This window comes from Nomascus leucogenys, chromosome 23, assembly GCF_006542625.1.
Source record: "Nomascus leucogenys isolate Asia chromosome 23, Asia_NLE_v1, whole genome shotgun sequence".
In the NCBI taxonomy this organism is placed as follows: domain Eukaryota; kingdom Metazoa; phylum Chordata; class Mammalia; order Primates; family Hylobatidae; genus Nomascus; species Nomascus leucogenys.
The window spans coordinates 27,953,106-27,965,563 of NC_044403.1; the positions used below are offsets into that span (position 1 = coordinate 27,953,106).

General features: G+C 39.9%; 1 protein-coding gene across 1 annotated transcript in view; it reads right to left on the bottom strand.

Moving 5' to 3' along the window:
- Positions 1–2,692: 2,692 nt before the first annotated feature.
- The window catches only part of NDUFA9 (NADH:ubiquinone oxidoreductase subunit A9), a 38,295-nt gene continuing 28,529 nt past the window's right edge, over positions 2,693–12,458 (bottom strand). The window contains exons 9-11 of the mRNA XM_030804875.1: positions 7,585–7,680; positions 4,592–4,658; positions 2,693–2,988 (exon numbers count right to left, since the gene is read on the bottom strand). Of these exons, the coding sequence (XP_030660735.1) occupies positions 2,818–2,988; positions 4,592–4,658; positions 7,585–7,680 (334 nt within the window). The 3' untranslated portion in view covers positions 2,693–2,817. The remainder of the gene's footprint in view (positions 2,989–4,591; positions 4,659–7,584; positions 7,681–12,458) is intronic.

Here is a 12,458-nt window from a genome sequence, read left to right on the forward strand (position 1 = left end):
TCATGGTTCTGCAGGCTGTACAGGAAGCGTAACACAGGCATCTGCTTCTGGGGAGGCTTCAGGAAGCTTCCAGGCATGGCAGTAGGTGAAAGGGGAGCAAGCACCTCACATGGCAGAGTAGGAGCAAGGGGTGGGGAGAGTTGCCTCACACTTTTAAATGACCAGATCTTGCAAGAACTCACTATCTTGAGGATTGTACCAAGAGAATAGTACTAAACCATTCATGAGAAATCTACTCCATGATCCAATCGCCTCCCACTAGGCCCAACTCTAACACTGGAGATTACATTTCAGCATGAGATTTGGGTGGGGACATCTAAACCACATCACTAACATTAAGCCCCTGACTTCCCTTAGAGCATTAGAAAACTTAAAATTATAAATTATTTCTGTTCCCCTTTGAGACATCTTCCCTCAGCCTCTTGCCAGTTTTACAACCCAGGAATGTCTTTCTCGAGGACCCAGGGGAACCATTCTCTGAAATGTAATCACAAAAGGAGATAGCACCTCTTTCTCCCACTTTCTGTGGGATGTGCCCAACTTTGGTGGGCACCTTGCTCCAAGCTGCAGGACTACTTCCTGTCAAAAGGATGAGATGTTTACTCTTCCTCTGGATAAAGCCAATCAGCAAACACAGATGACCCATGACCCCCCCTCACCCTGGCCCTTACAGGATCCACATGGCTTCTTGTTCCCAGTACTTTTACACTCTCACCCAGCTCTCGAAAACCCCACCACCCTCTGCTTCCATGGAGTTGAGTTCAGACTGTTGTAGTCTCTTCTCTATTGTAAATAGCCCCTTTCCTTCTCTCACAAGAATCTTTTCAAGTTGAAGTCTCTCCTTACTTCATTCTCTCTTGGATTTTCCTTCACAGGAAGGGTTTCTTCAAATATGCCCTCCATTCCACTACACCTCCCATTCACTCCATGACCTTCTAGAGTGTAACTCTGGGAATGTTTTCCTTCTGAGCATCCTTAAATCCTTCCTGGAACAAGGCATCAGTTTTGTAGCCAGATAGATCCAGGTTGGAAAACCAACTCAGCTACTTACTAATGGGGCAATTTACCTTCTATAAGTCCCTGTTTCTATCATTTAGGAAGTAGGAGTCTCTCCCTCTCAGGAACGGCAGCTATTGTATTAAGTCAGGAAACAAATGTATGGACTCAAACGGGCATGATATTCCCTACTTAAATGATAATGGCTCACATTTACTTAGTTCTTGTAACATTCAGGGCTCAGCATTTTACATGCATGATCTCATTTAATTCCTCATTACTATCACCCCCATTTTATAAACAAGAAAACAAAACGAGGTCAAGTGACTTGTCCAATCTCACAACTAAGAAGTAGTGGAACTCATATTCGAAGCCAAATCTGTATAGAACTCACCTGCTCTGCATTGCCTCCAAGGTAAAGGTTAAACTCGCTTATGCTCCTCCCATCTCACTGGCTCTGCCTCTCACTCATAACCACCCATTCATTCATGCCCCACTGCAATTGCTCATGCTGTTCTCAGCATGAATAACTGCTTCCTCCTCACCCCGGTCCAACACACACATTTCAGCAGGTTAACATCAAGACGCAGCTTTAAAAATCCATTTTCTATGGAGTTTTTCCTGATCCTTCCAGAGACCTTTCTTTATCTTCTCAGAGATCTTTGCATATATTCCCATATATGCTTCCATCATACACTATTATTATATTATTATTATTGTTATTATTTTAGACAGAGTCTCACTCTGTCTCCCAGGCTGGAGTGCAGTGGTGCGATCTCAGCTCAATGCAAACTCTGCCTCCTGGGTTCCAGTGATTCTCCTGCCTCAGTCTCCCTCCTGGGCTGGGACCACAGGTGGGCCCCACCATGCCCAGCTAATTTTTTGTATTTTTTAGTAAAGACGGGGTTTCACCATATTGGCCAGGCTGGTCTTGAACTCCTAACCTTGTGATCCACCCCCGCCTCAGCCTCCCAAAGTGCTGGGATTACAGGCAAGAGCCACCATGCCCAGCCCATAGAACTTATTTTTATCATTAGGATGAAGAATGTGAGATGATCTTAAGGCCTAGCAAAGCTGCGGGAAACACACAAGAGGGCCAAGGAAAAACATGGAAGGAATTTAAAGTAGAATCAGAAGGTAAATAGATTTGCTGAATCACAAAGGTTGAATGATAAATGTAAGTAAATGAGGAAGAAAACATGATAATGGGATGGGTTTCCAGTCTTGCAGGCTCAAATCAACTGTGAGAATCAGCCTCCTGATCTATGTTTGGGACAGGGATGATCCCAATGCTGGTGATCTATGGACCACACTTGGAGGAGCTCACTGTTGACCGTTTTGGGATAAAAAGATGCTGATGCAGGCAGAAAGGGCAGGTGGAGAACTTACCTTCAATACTGATACACCTTGCTCTCTGTAAGGAGATGGGCATTCCCTAATCAAACAGGGTTTTTACTGACATCCCAGTCACGTATCACCTGGGGTCTTTACAATACTTTGACATTAAAAAGGGTCCTGATCTTCTAGAACGTATGCTAGAAGTGGTTTGTCATAGGAAAATTCAAACTTTCTGGCATTTCAGAGAATAAATAGTATATATGTCATTATTAAATATGTATGTTTAACACAAATGATGCTCGAGTTCTAAATAACTACATTTCTCACTTTGTAAATCAAGGAAGAAAATACTGCAGAATTCAACCTCAAATGTTTTAATAGTGGAACTGTGTACAGGATCCTCTAAAGAGACCGCCTGGCTGGGTGCTCAAACCACACGGGCTGACCCCAAAGACGCCAAAACCAAGAGCTGCTCAGGAGGCACTAAATGTCGACGGTCTTGGCCGGCTTCACATCCTCAATCTCAGCAGACAGCCAGCGGTAAGTGCGATGACGCCGCAGCACCTCAATGGCCTTGAGTTCCAGTGGTGTTGCCTGAATACCAAGGTCTTCTAAGCCGGGCAGGTGAGGCAATTTCATGTCTGTGATGTGCATCTTTGGATAAACAAGGGACCGCAGACGATGCTGAAAACTGGCTGAGAACAAAGTGCTATCCTAGCAAGCATTTAAACATTCAAGCTGGCATGAGTCCTATTATTGAGACTTAATTGCTTTCAAAGAATATGTGGCAATTTTCAATTCATGCAAATCACCATAAAAGTAGAACACAGAAAGAGGGCTTAAGACAAAAAAAGGGCGAGATCATCAAGTATCAGATCGAGGTCCCCGGTGGCAGCCGCGAGCACAGGATGTTGGCACTACATGAGCCATTCTATATACAGATTTCAACAGAAATAAATCTAGGGCAGGGAAGCACAAGTCATCACACTTGCCAGGGGAAGCTGACAGGAGGGTTTAGGAATAAAATCAGGGCTTAAGCAGAGCTGGTCCATTCCTCAGTCCTCTCACGCCTCTGTTTTCTGAGCACGGGCGTTCTGACTCAGTTTTAACTTTGAATTTAGGAGATAACACAGCATTTGTTCCTTGCCCATTAAAAAAAAAAAAAACAACTAACTTTTTTTGCTCCAGCTATACTCAACCTGGTTGACTGATGCTCACTGTGGAGCTAGAAAACCAAACCCACCTTGTTTATAGGGAAAGATAACGAACTGTAAAGTTTGCAAAGATCCCAGATTATTATTTAAAAGCACATAAATACAATCCATTTGCACCTAGAGCAGCAGCAATCCCTCATCCTCCCCACCTGGAAGTCTGCAATTCTTTTACCAGAGGGCTGTAAGCCAGTCTGCAAACCAAATCCAAAACCCACTCAGGCCACTGTATCAACACTTTCTCAAGTATAAATGTAAGGACACTTTGGTGTAAGATAAACTGAAGAGTCTGACAACCATCTCTCCTGCCTGATCTTTCATAAACAATGTCTGAAGAAAGTATGTGAGTTGCCCACTTCCACATGTTCCCTAAGCACTACTTTCTCATCTTCTCTACACTTTAGCTTTTAGGTAGCATTCAGGGGACAATGTGGCTGCTTCTTGTCAATATATGGTCCATAGGTCTTCCAAGGTAGATGTGGTATTGGTATAGTATTTTTATTTTATTTTGCATCCTCCCTAGAAGCAAATGCACAGGCGCATGACATGAGGTCTGAGAACTGACTATTGGATGTGGCAGCAAGGAGATTGTGCATAACCTTGCAAAGAGCAATTTTAGGGGAGAAATGGGAATAAAAGCCTGACTGGAGTAGGTTAAAGAAAGAATGAAGAAACTGTTGACAGTTTCTTCAGGATGTTAGGAGGAAGTTAGGAGGAGTTAGGATGTGAAGGGACACAACAGGAAAGTAGCTAGAAGAGTGATGGGAGGAAGAGAGGCTTTGGCAGGGGAGCTATTAGGCAATTTTGTGTGTTGACAGGAATGATCAAGCAGAGAAAGAAACACTGATAATGACGGACAGAAAGTATGGAGGAGCCGCCCCCTGGAGGAGGGCAGGTGGATGAGTTTCAGTGCTAGTAGAGGGGCTGACTGCAGACAGCAAGAACAGCAAACAGACGAGAGCTGGGAACCAGGCAAGCAAGCAAACCAAAATAAGTCTAACTTATCATCATCTGCCCAGGCAGACGCTTTCCACACATATACTCACCCGCTCCACTTTATCCCTTGTTATCCAGGGCTCAAATGGGCTTATTTCAAAGACTCTTGCTACCCATCTGGAAAAGGAAATATATATAGCACATGTGATAAGCATCTCTCTGCCCAAGATGTAAGCTAGCCTATAAGAACTACAGGAAGACACACTGCTGTAGAGCAGTCTGAACTGATTTTTTTTTTAAGAAAATAACCACCTCGACCTGTGAGGCTACCTCTGCTTATTGGTCCATCTCCTCTCAAGCCAACCCAGTTGGCTGCTGTAACTGCTGGTACACCTTGTTCTCCTCCAAAGAAACAACAGATCTTAAACTTAAAATGAAATAAAACCAACAAACAACAAAGCAAACAGAAAAACTCCAATATTCAATCAAGTCTGTGAAATTCAACCTAATCTAAACCTCAGATATTCAAATATGCTGCCTTTACAGAAGCAGGGCAAGCTGAATGGTGTGTAAAACATACAACATAACCCCTAAAAGCTGGGGTCCTTGAGGAAAAAAAAAATCCAAAAGCAAAGAGAAGGCTAAAATCTATGGTTCAAATCAGGACGACAATATAAAACCCAAAACGAGAAAGGCCACCTATCTTCATTACTGCCATCTCTTCACTGCTAATGAAAATTGAAGGGCTCCTTACATGCCACTTGAGCTCCCATCATCAGTTACCTCAGGGCAGTGACTTTTTCTTTTCTTTCCTTGTTTTTGTTCCAGAGACAGGGTCTCACTATGTTGTCCAGGGTGGACTCACACTCCCGGGCTCAAGTGATCCTCCCACCTCAGCCTCCCAAGTAGCTGGGACTACAGGTGTACACCACTGTGCCCAGTAGCAGTGGGTTTTCAACTAGCATCTGAGGAACACTAGGAATTTGCTGGGGCCCCAAAGAGTCCTGGGGGGCCAAGGGTTTGGGAGTACATGCTTTGAGTATCATCCATCACTGCAACCAGACCAGCTCTTTTATTGGATTTACCCAGCAGGACTTGATGTAAAACTTCAGTGAGCACAGGGTTCCATAGCTGTTTAAAGGCTTGAAAAACAACATTCTAATGCATAGTATAAATAAATGAAAAAGGAAGCTGGCTAGAATTTCTCCAGCAACATATAAAGCCTCAGATTCCTCAATGGCAGAAAAAAATAATTTATCGGGCTAACATAGCTTAATAAAAACACTCATTACAAACCTCTAACTCTCTGTGCCCTCATTCTGTGCTAACAGATCACTTCAGGTCTCTATTCTGGTGTCCTCAGTGGGCCATGTCATGGGCATACATAAGCCAACTCTAACTCAATTTTATATACAACCATGAAAGTGCCTCACTGCAGTCTGGCTTATATCCCTTTCACAGCACTGAAGCCACGGTCACAAATGGTCATTTGTAGACATTTTTTGGTCCTTTATCTTATTTGACTTTTCTGTAAGACTTCATTCTACCAATATTAACAGAGTGCCTAATGTGTACCAGGCATTGTTCTAGGGGCTTGAGATACATGTGAATGAACAGCAATGTTCTCCTTCTTAAAACATCAATTCCCTCCTTAAAACACTCCATTCCCTTTGGTATCTAGAATTCCAAACTCTCATTTCCCACTTAGATGTCTGATCACTTTTTGGCCTTCTTGTAAGTTTCTCTTACTCTGTGGCCTCCTCTTCCAGTCACTCCATATACTCTCCTTACTTACTTTATAGATAACTGAGTATTAAAGGAGACAAAGTAAATAGTCTGAAAGGTATAACACTCAATAAATATTGTTATCACCCTGCATTCTAGTGGTCTATTTTTCTGGTACCCCTGTTAGACCATAAGATTTTTGAGTTTTTATTGTAACATTCTGACCATAAGATTTTTGAGTGTTTGTTGTAACATTCTGAGTACCTAGTACATTATCTAAGACACAGTAGGCATTCAATAAACATTTGTTGAATGAATGGATGAAAACCCAAATGAAGATCAGTTTGTGGCACAATGGATGTGACAGTCTCCTTAACCAGACCACTAGGGTGTGACATGGTAAGCTCAAGATTTTATTTTATTTGGGTCAAATCAGGACAACAATATAAAACCCAGGACAAGAAAGGAGCTCCCATCAACAGTTACCTCAGGGCAGTGGGTTTTTCTTTCTTTTTTTTTTTTTTTTTTTTTTTTTTTTTTTTTGGTTCCAGAGACTGGGTCTCACTATGTTGTCCAGGCTGGATTCAAACTCCTGGGCTCAAGTGATCCTCCCACCTCAGCCTCCCAAGTAGCTGGGACTATAGGTGTGCACCACTGTGCGCAGTAGCAGTCACCTAGGCTGGAGTGCAGTGGCACAATCTCAGCTCACTGGAAGCCTTGAACTCCCGAGCTCGAGCAATTCTCTTGCATCACTCCATCTCCACCCCAGTAGGTGGGACTACAGGCAGATACCACCACATCCAGCTAATTTGGTATGTTTTGTAGAGATGGGGCTTCGCTATATTGCCCAGGCTGGTCTCGAACTCCTGGGCTCAAGCAATCTGCCCACCTTGGCCTCCCAAAGTGCTAGAGTTATAGGCATGAGCCACCACTCCCAGCCAAGTCAAAGATATTTAACCCACAAAGAGAAGAAGTGAACTAAGAAGCAGGGAAAGAAGAGAAGGCAACCACAAATCCAAGTCTGAATTAGCCTGACTCCTTTCCCCAATAGCATGATCAGGTTGATTTAATAATGAGCGACATGAAACACCGGGGAACCTGACTTCCCCTTATGTATGTGCCCAGCAAGATATTTCTCCAAAATTAAACTCAATGGTTTTAAATTGGAGAAAGTGAAGAACTGCAGATTTAATCTCCCAACACATTTTTTTTTTTACTGACACTGATCTATTTCTGCTTCTTCCCTATGCTAATGTCATAATACTAGGAGATATGGAGACCAGCTCTTCACACACCCTATAACCCTAAGGGACAACATTAGGAACAAGTGTGTGGAGTTGCTTTTTCAGAAGTCACACAAAAGGAGCACTCTACTTACCGATAGGCAAAAAGTGGCAAGGGGAATGGGAGGAACAATCTGTGAGCCACAGCAAAGATGTACTTCACCAGGTGAAAGAGGAGGTACCGATTGGGACTATAAAAAGACAATACACAGTTCTTTCAATGACACGCTTCTCACAAATTTTCCTTTATAACAAAATAATATTTTTCTTATAAAAAAGGAAACATATATGCACTGTAGTAGATACAGAATAGCACAAAGAAAAATCACCCATAATCCCATTATGAGAGATAGTTAATATATTTGATCTATGTCCTTCTCATCCCCTTACATATACACATTATTTTGGTTTTAATAAATACACAATCCATTCTATTCTGTAATGTCTTTTTCATTTAACATTACATCATAATCATCTTTCCACATCATTAAATATTTTATTGCATGTTTCATGACTGAACATATTACACTGCATGTAATCACAATTACTTTATCAATTGCCAGTTTTGAGATATTTATGCTATTACAAATCTCTTTTATAAAATAATGTTTTAATGAATATTCTTGTAATAAATATTTGTACTTATCCATGATTATGCATTTAGAATATATTTGTAGAAGTGGAACTGAGTCAATGCAGACATTGAAATGTTAAGGCTTTTATTGATACTTCTAAACTGCTTTTCAAAATGGTTCTATCAATTTATATAAAATGTTGATAAGAATGCCCCCTCCACCCAAAATGAGTTGTCATAAAAAAACAAAATTTTCGCCAATCTACTAGGTTAAAAAAAAAAAAGGTATCTCATGTTTTAATTATTATGTCTTTAATAAGAGAGATTATTTCTTCACGAATTTTTGGTCATTTATACATTTATCTTTTCTTTCCTCCTGGAGTCCCTGTCTATAAAAATAATTTGTAAGAATTCTCTATATTTTAGTGATATTGTTAGAAATACCTTTTATTGTTTGTATTTTACCTTTTAGTGTTATTTACAGTGTTTTGTGCACATAAAATTTTAACTGTTTAATTTAACCAAAACTACTGATTTTCTTTACGGCTTGGATTCATAGTTAGAAAATTCCTCTGCAGTGACATAAATTTCCACGTATTTTGTCTAAAGCTTATAAAAAAGATTTTTTTTTTTACTATAAAGTAAGTTCCTTCTGTGACATATTTTTGTAAATCATATAAGGTAAACATGTAATTATATTTTTCCCAAGATGTAAGCCAATTGCTTCAATGATATTTACAGAATCATTTACTGTACTGCCTCTTTCCCTATACTGAAATGTCACCCTTATCACATACTATATCCTTACATATAATGGGACTGTTTCTGAACTTTCTGCTCTATTCCATTAATTTGAATAGTTCTGTACGATTTTAACCTAGCATTAATATCAGTGCTTATAATGCATTTTAATATTTCTTTACCCATTTCCTAATTCATTTGCATGTTTCATGACAGTAAATCTGTGACAACCAAGAGCTGAGTGAAGGTAATTCAGTGAGAACCTCATTATCCTGACATACTTTACTAAAAACCATGAAACTATCAGCCAGGAGAAATATCAGACAAAGGCCTTAGTAGGGTTCTTCAAATTCCAGAAGGACTTGTAAGGATCATTACAGGACATATAATACACGCTACGCCAAGAACAACTTGAATTTTTATGATGACAAACAAAACTGGTATCATGGGTAAACTAATTCTGCATAATAGGTTTCCTCTTCAGCTGTTCTGAAGCACTTTGTGTTCCATTAAGTTCAACTGGAACACTAGTTTAAGTGCCCTTGCTCACAGCCAAAGGTACATTGAAGCCCGCACCCTCCCAGCTTAGATTTCAAGGCTCAGCATCACAGTTATTCCTCTGCAAATATCCTCAGCAAAATCTTGTCTCCCAGGCCCGTACCCACTATACTTGCTAAGCAAAACTCTTTACTCTGGTTGACCCAAATATGTGCCTTCTCTGAGCCTGAAACCCCAGAAGGACAAAACTGTAGACAAAATACAGTTGAGCTGATTGCCTTCACTTATTTTTTTATCAGTAATTTCAAATGCAACTCTCAGTTCTGCTTGGCAATCCCACATTTCTCCTAGGAAATGCTCTTTCCTGTTCTCCCAGGGCATACTGTCTATCTTCTCTGTCCTCAAATTTTCCACACACTTTTCTGACCCACTCCATCCTGCCTTTTAGCTAACCTCACATTCCAACAAGAAAAGATACTCCTTAAATTCCCACAGCCAAACCTACCTGCATCTGCATATATCCTTGAATTCTTTTCCTCGTTAAAGCTGAAGAAATGTTTGCCTTTTACAAAGGTCAAACCCTCATTTGCACTCTGTATCCAACGCCTCTCAATTCCTGAAGGACTTTGCTCCTTTTCTGTCGGCCCCATCTCCTGAGTCATCAAGTGGTATCTCTTTCCTGGACCATTCTTACCAATTTATAAACACGATGTTCAATCTTCCAAATCCAGAGTGGTACCTCCCTTGACAAGACATTCATGTTTCATAGCCTTCTCTTTAACCCCTTTCCTTTGCTCCCTTTTACAGGGAAACGTCTCCAAATAGTTACCTAACTGGTGCCTCCACTTCCTATCCTGCCATTCAAATCTCACTGCAATCCAATCTGCCCTTTGCCCAATGTTCAAATGAGGTCATTAAGGTGGCCATGAATCTCTATGCTGTCACTCACTCAACCTCCTGGCAGCACCCAATATAGTTGCCAACTCCCTCCTTCTGGTTTTCTTTCCAATTCACTGGACTTTCCTTTTCGGTCATTTATTTTAATTATTTTGCTTAATTATTACTTATGCATCTCATCACTAATCTGTAAGCTCCACAAAGGCAGAAATCTTACCCATGCTATTCACTATTGTGGTATAATTTACATACATTAAAATTCATCCATTTTAAGCATATAATTCAATGATTTTTCATACATTTACCAAGTTGTACCATCATTACCATAATCCAGTTTTATAATATTTTCCCTTATTCTAGTAAGATCCTCTACTGACATTTAATCCTGGATTTTACTCCCAGGCTCAGGCAATCACTAATCTACTTACATTTGCCTTTTATAGATACTTCATATAAATGGAATCATACAACATGTGATCTTCTGTATCTAGCTTCCTTCATTTACCATGTTTTTGAGGTTCATACATGTAACATGTCAATATTTCATTCCTTTTATTGAACTTCTATTATATGAGAATGCTACTATATTTTATTTCTCCTTTCATCAGTTAATATGTGGGATGTTTCCAATTTCACGCTGCTATGAAAATTCAAGTGCAAATCTTTGTGTAGACACATTTTCATTTCTTTTGGGTAAATACCTAGGAGTAAAATCGATAGGCCATATGGTAAACTTATGCTAACTTTTTAAGAAGATGCCAAACTGTTTTCTAAAGTGGCTATACAATTTTACACTCCTACCAGCGATGTATGAAGGTTCCCATTACTCCATGTCTTCATCAACATTTGTTATTTTCTGTGAACTGGTATCTCGTAATGGTTTTGATTTGCATTTTCTGTAATGACTAATGATATGGAGCATCTTTTCATGTGTTTTTTAGTGATTAAGTACATCTGCTGGGCTGATATGCCTATTCATGTCTTTTGCTCATATTAAAAAATGGATTGTCTTCTCATTGAGTTCTAAGATTTCTCTGTATATTCTGGATAGTAGTCCTTTATCAGATATGTAATTAACAAATATTTTCCCCCAATCTGTGACTTGTTTTTTCATTTTCTTAATGGTGTCTTTTGAAACACACGAGCTTTAATTTTGGTGAAATCTAATGTATCCATTTATTTTTTATTTTATGTAATAGGCTTTTGATGCCACAGCTAAAAATCTTCTAGAATCCAAGGTCTAGAAGATTTTCTATTTTCCTTCCAAAATTATTATAGTTTTATAACCCTTTTATTCATTTTTTTACATTTTTACCAATTGAAAAAAAATTTTTTTATTATACTTTAACTTCTGGGGTACATGTGCAGAACGTACAGGTTTGTTACATAGGTATACATGTGCCATGGTGGTTTGCTGCACCCATCAACCTGTCATCTACATTAGGTATTTCTCCTAATGCTATCCCTCCTCTAGCCTCCCACCCCCGACAGGCCCCAGTGTGTGATGTTCACCTCCCTGTTTCCATGTGTTCTTATTGTTCGACTCCCACTTATGAGTGAGAACATACGGTGTTTGGTTTTCTGTTCTTGTGTTAGTTTGCTGAGAATGATGGTTGCCAGCTTCATCCATGTCCCTGCAAAGGACATGAACTCATCCTTTTCTGTATGCTGACTGCATAGTATTCCACGGTGTATATGTGCCACATTTTCTTTATCCAGTCTATCATTGATGGGCATTTGGGTTGGTTCCAAGTCTTTGCTATTGTGAACAGTGCTGCAATAAACATACGTGTGCATGTGGCTTTATACTAGAATGATTTATAATCCTTTGAGTATATATACTCACTAATAGGATTACTGGGTCAAATGGCATTTCTACTTCGAGATCCTTGAGGAATTGCCACACTGTCTTCCACAACGGTTTACACTTCCACCAACAGTGTAAAAGCGTCACTATTTCTCCACATCCTCTCCAGCATCTGTTGTTTCCTGACTTAATGATCGCCATCCTAACTGGCGTGAGATGGTATCTCACTGTGGTTTTGATTTGCATTTCTCTAATGACCAGTGACGATGAGCTTTATTCATATGTTTGTTGAGCTGCATAAATGTCTTCTTTTGAGAAGTGTCTGTTCATATCCTTCACTCACTTTTTGATGGAGTTTTTTCTTGTAAATCTATTTAAGTTCTTTGTAGATTCTGGATATTAGCCCTTTTTCAGGATAGATGCAAAAATTTTCTCCCATTCTGTAGGTTGCC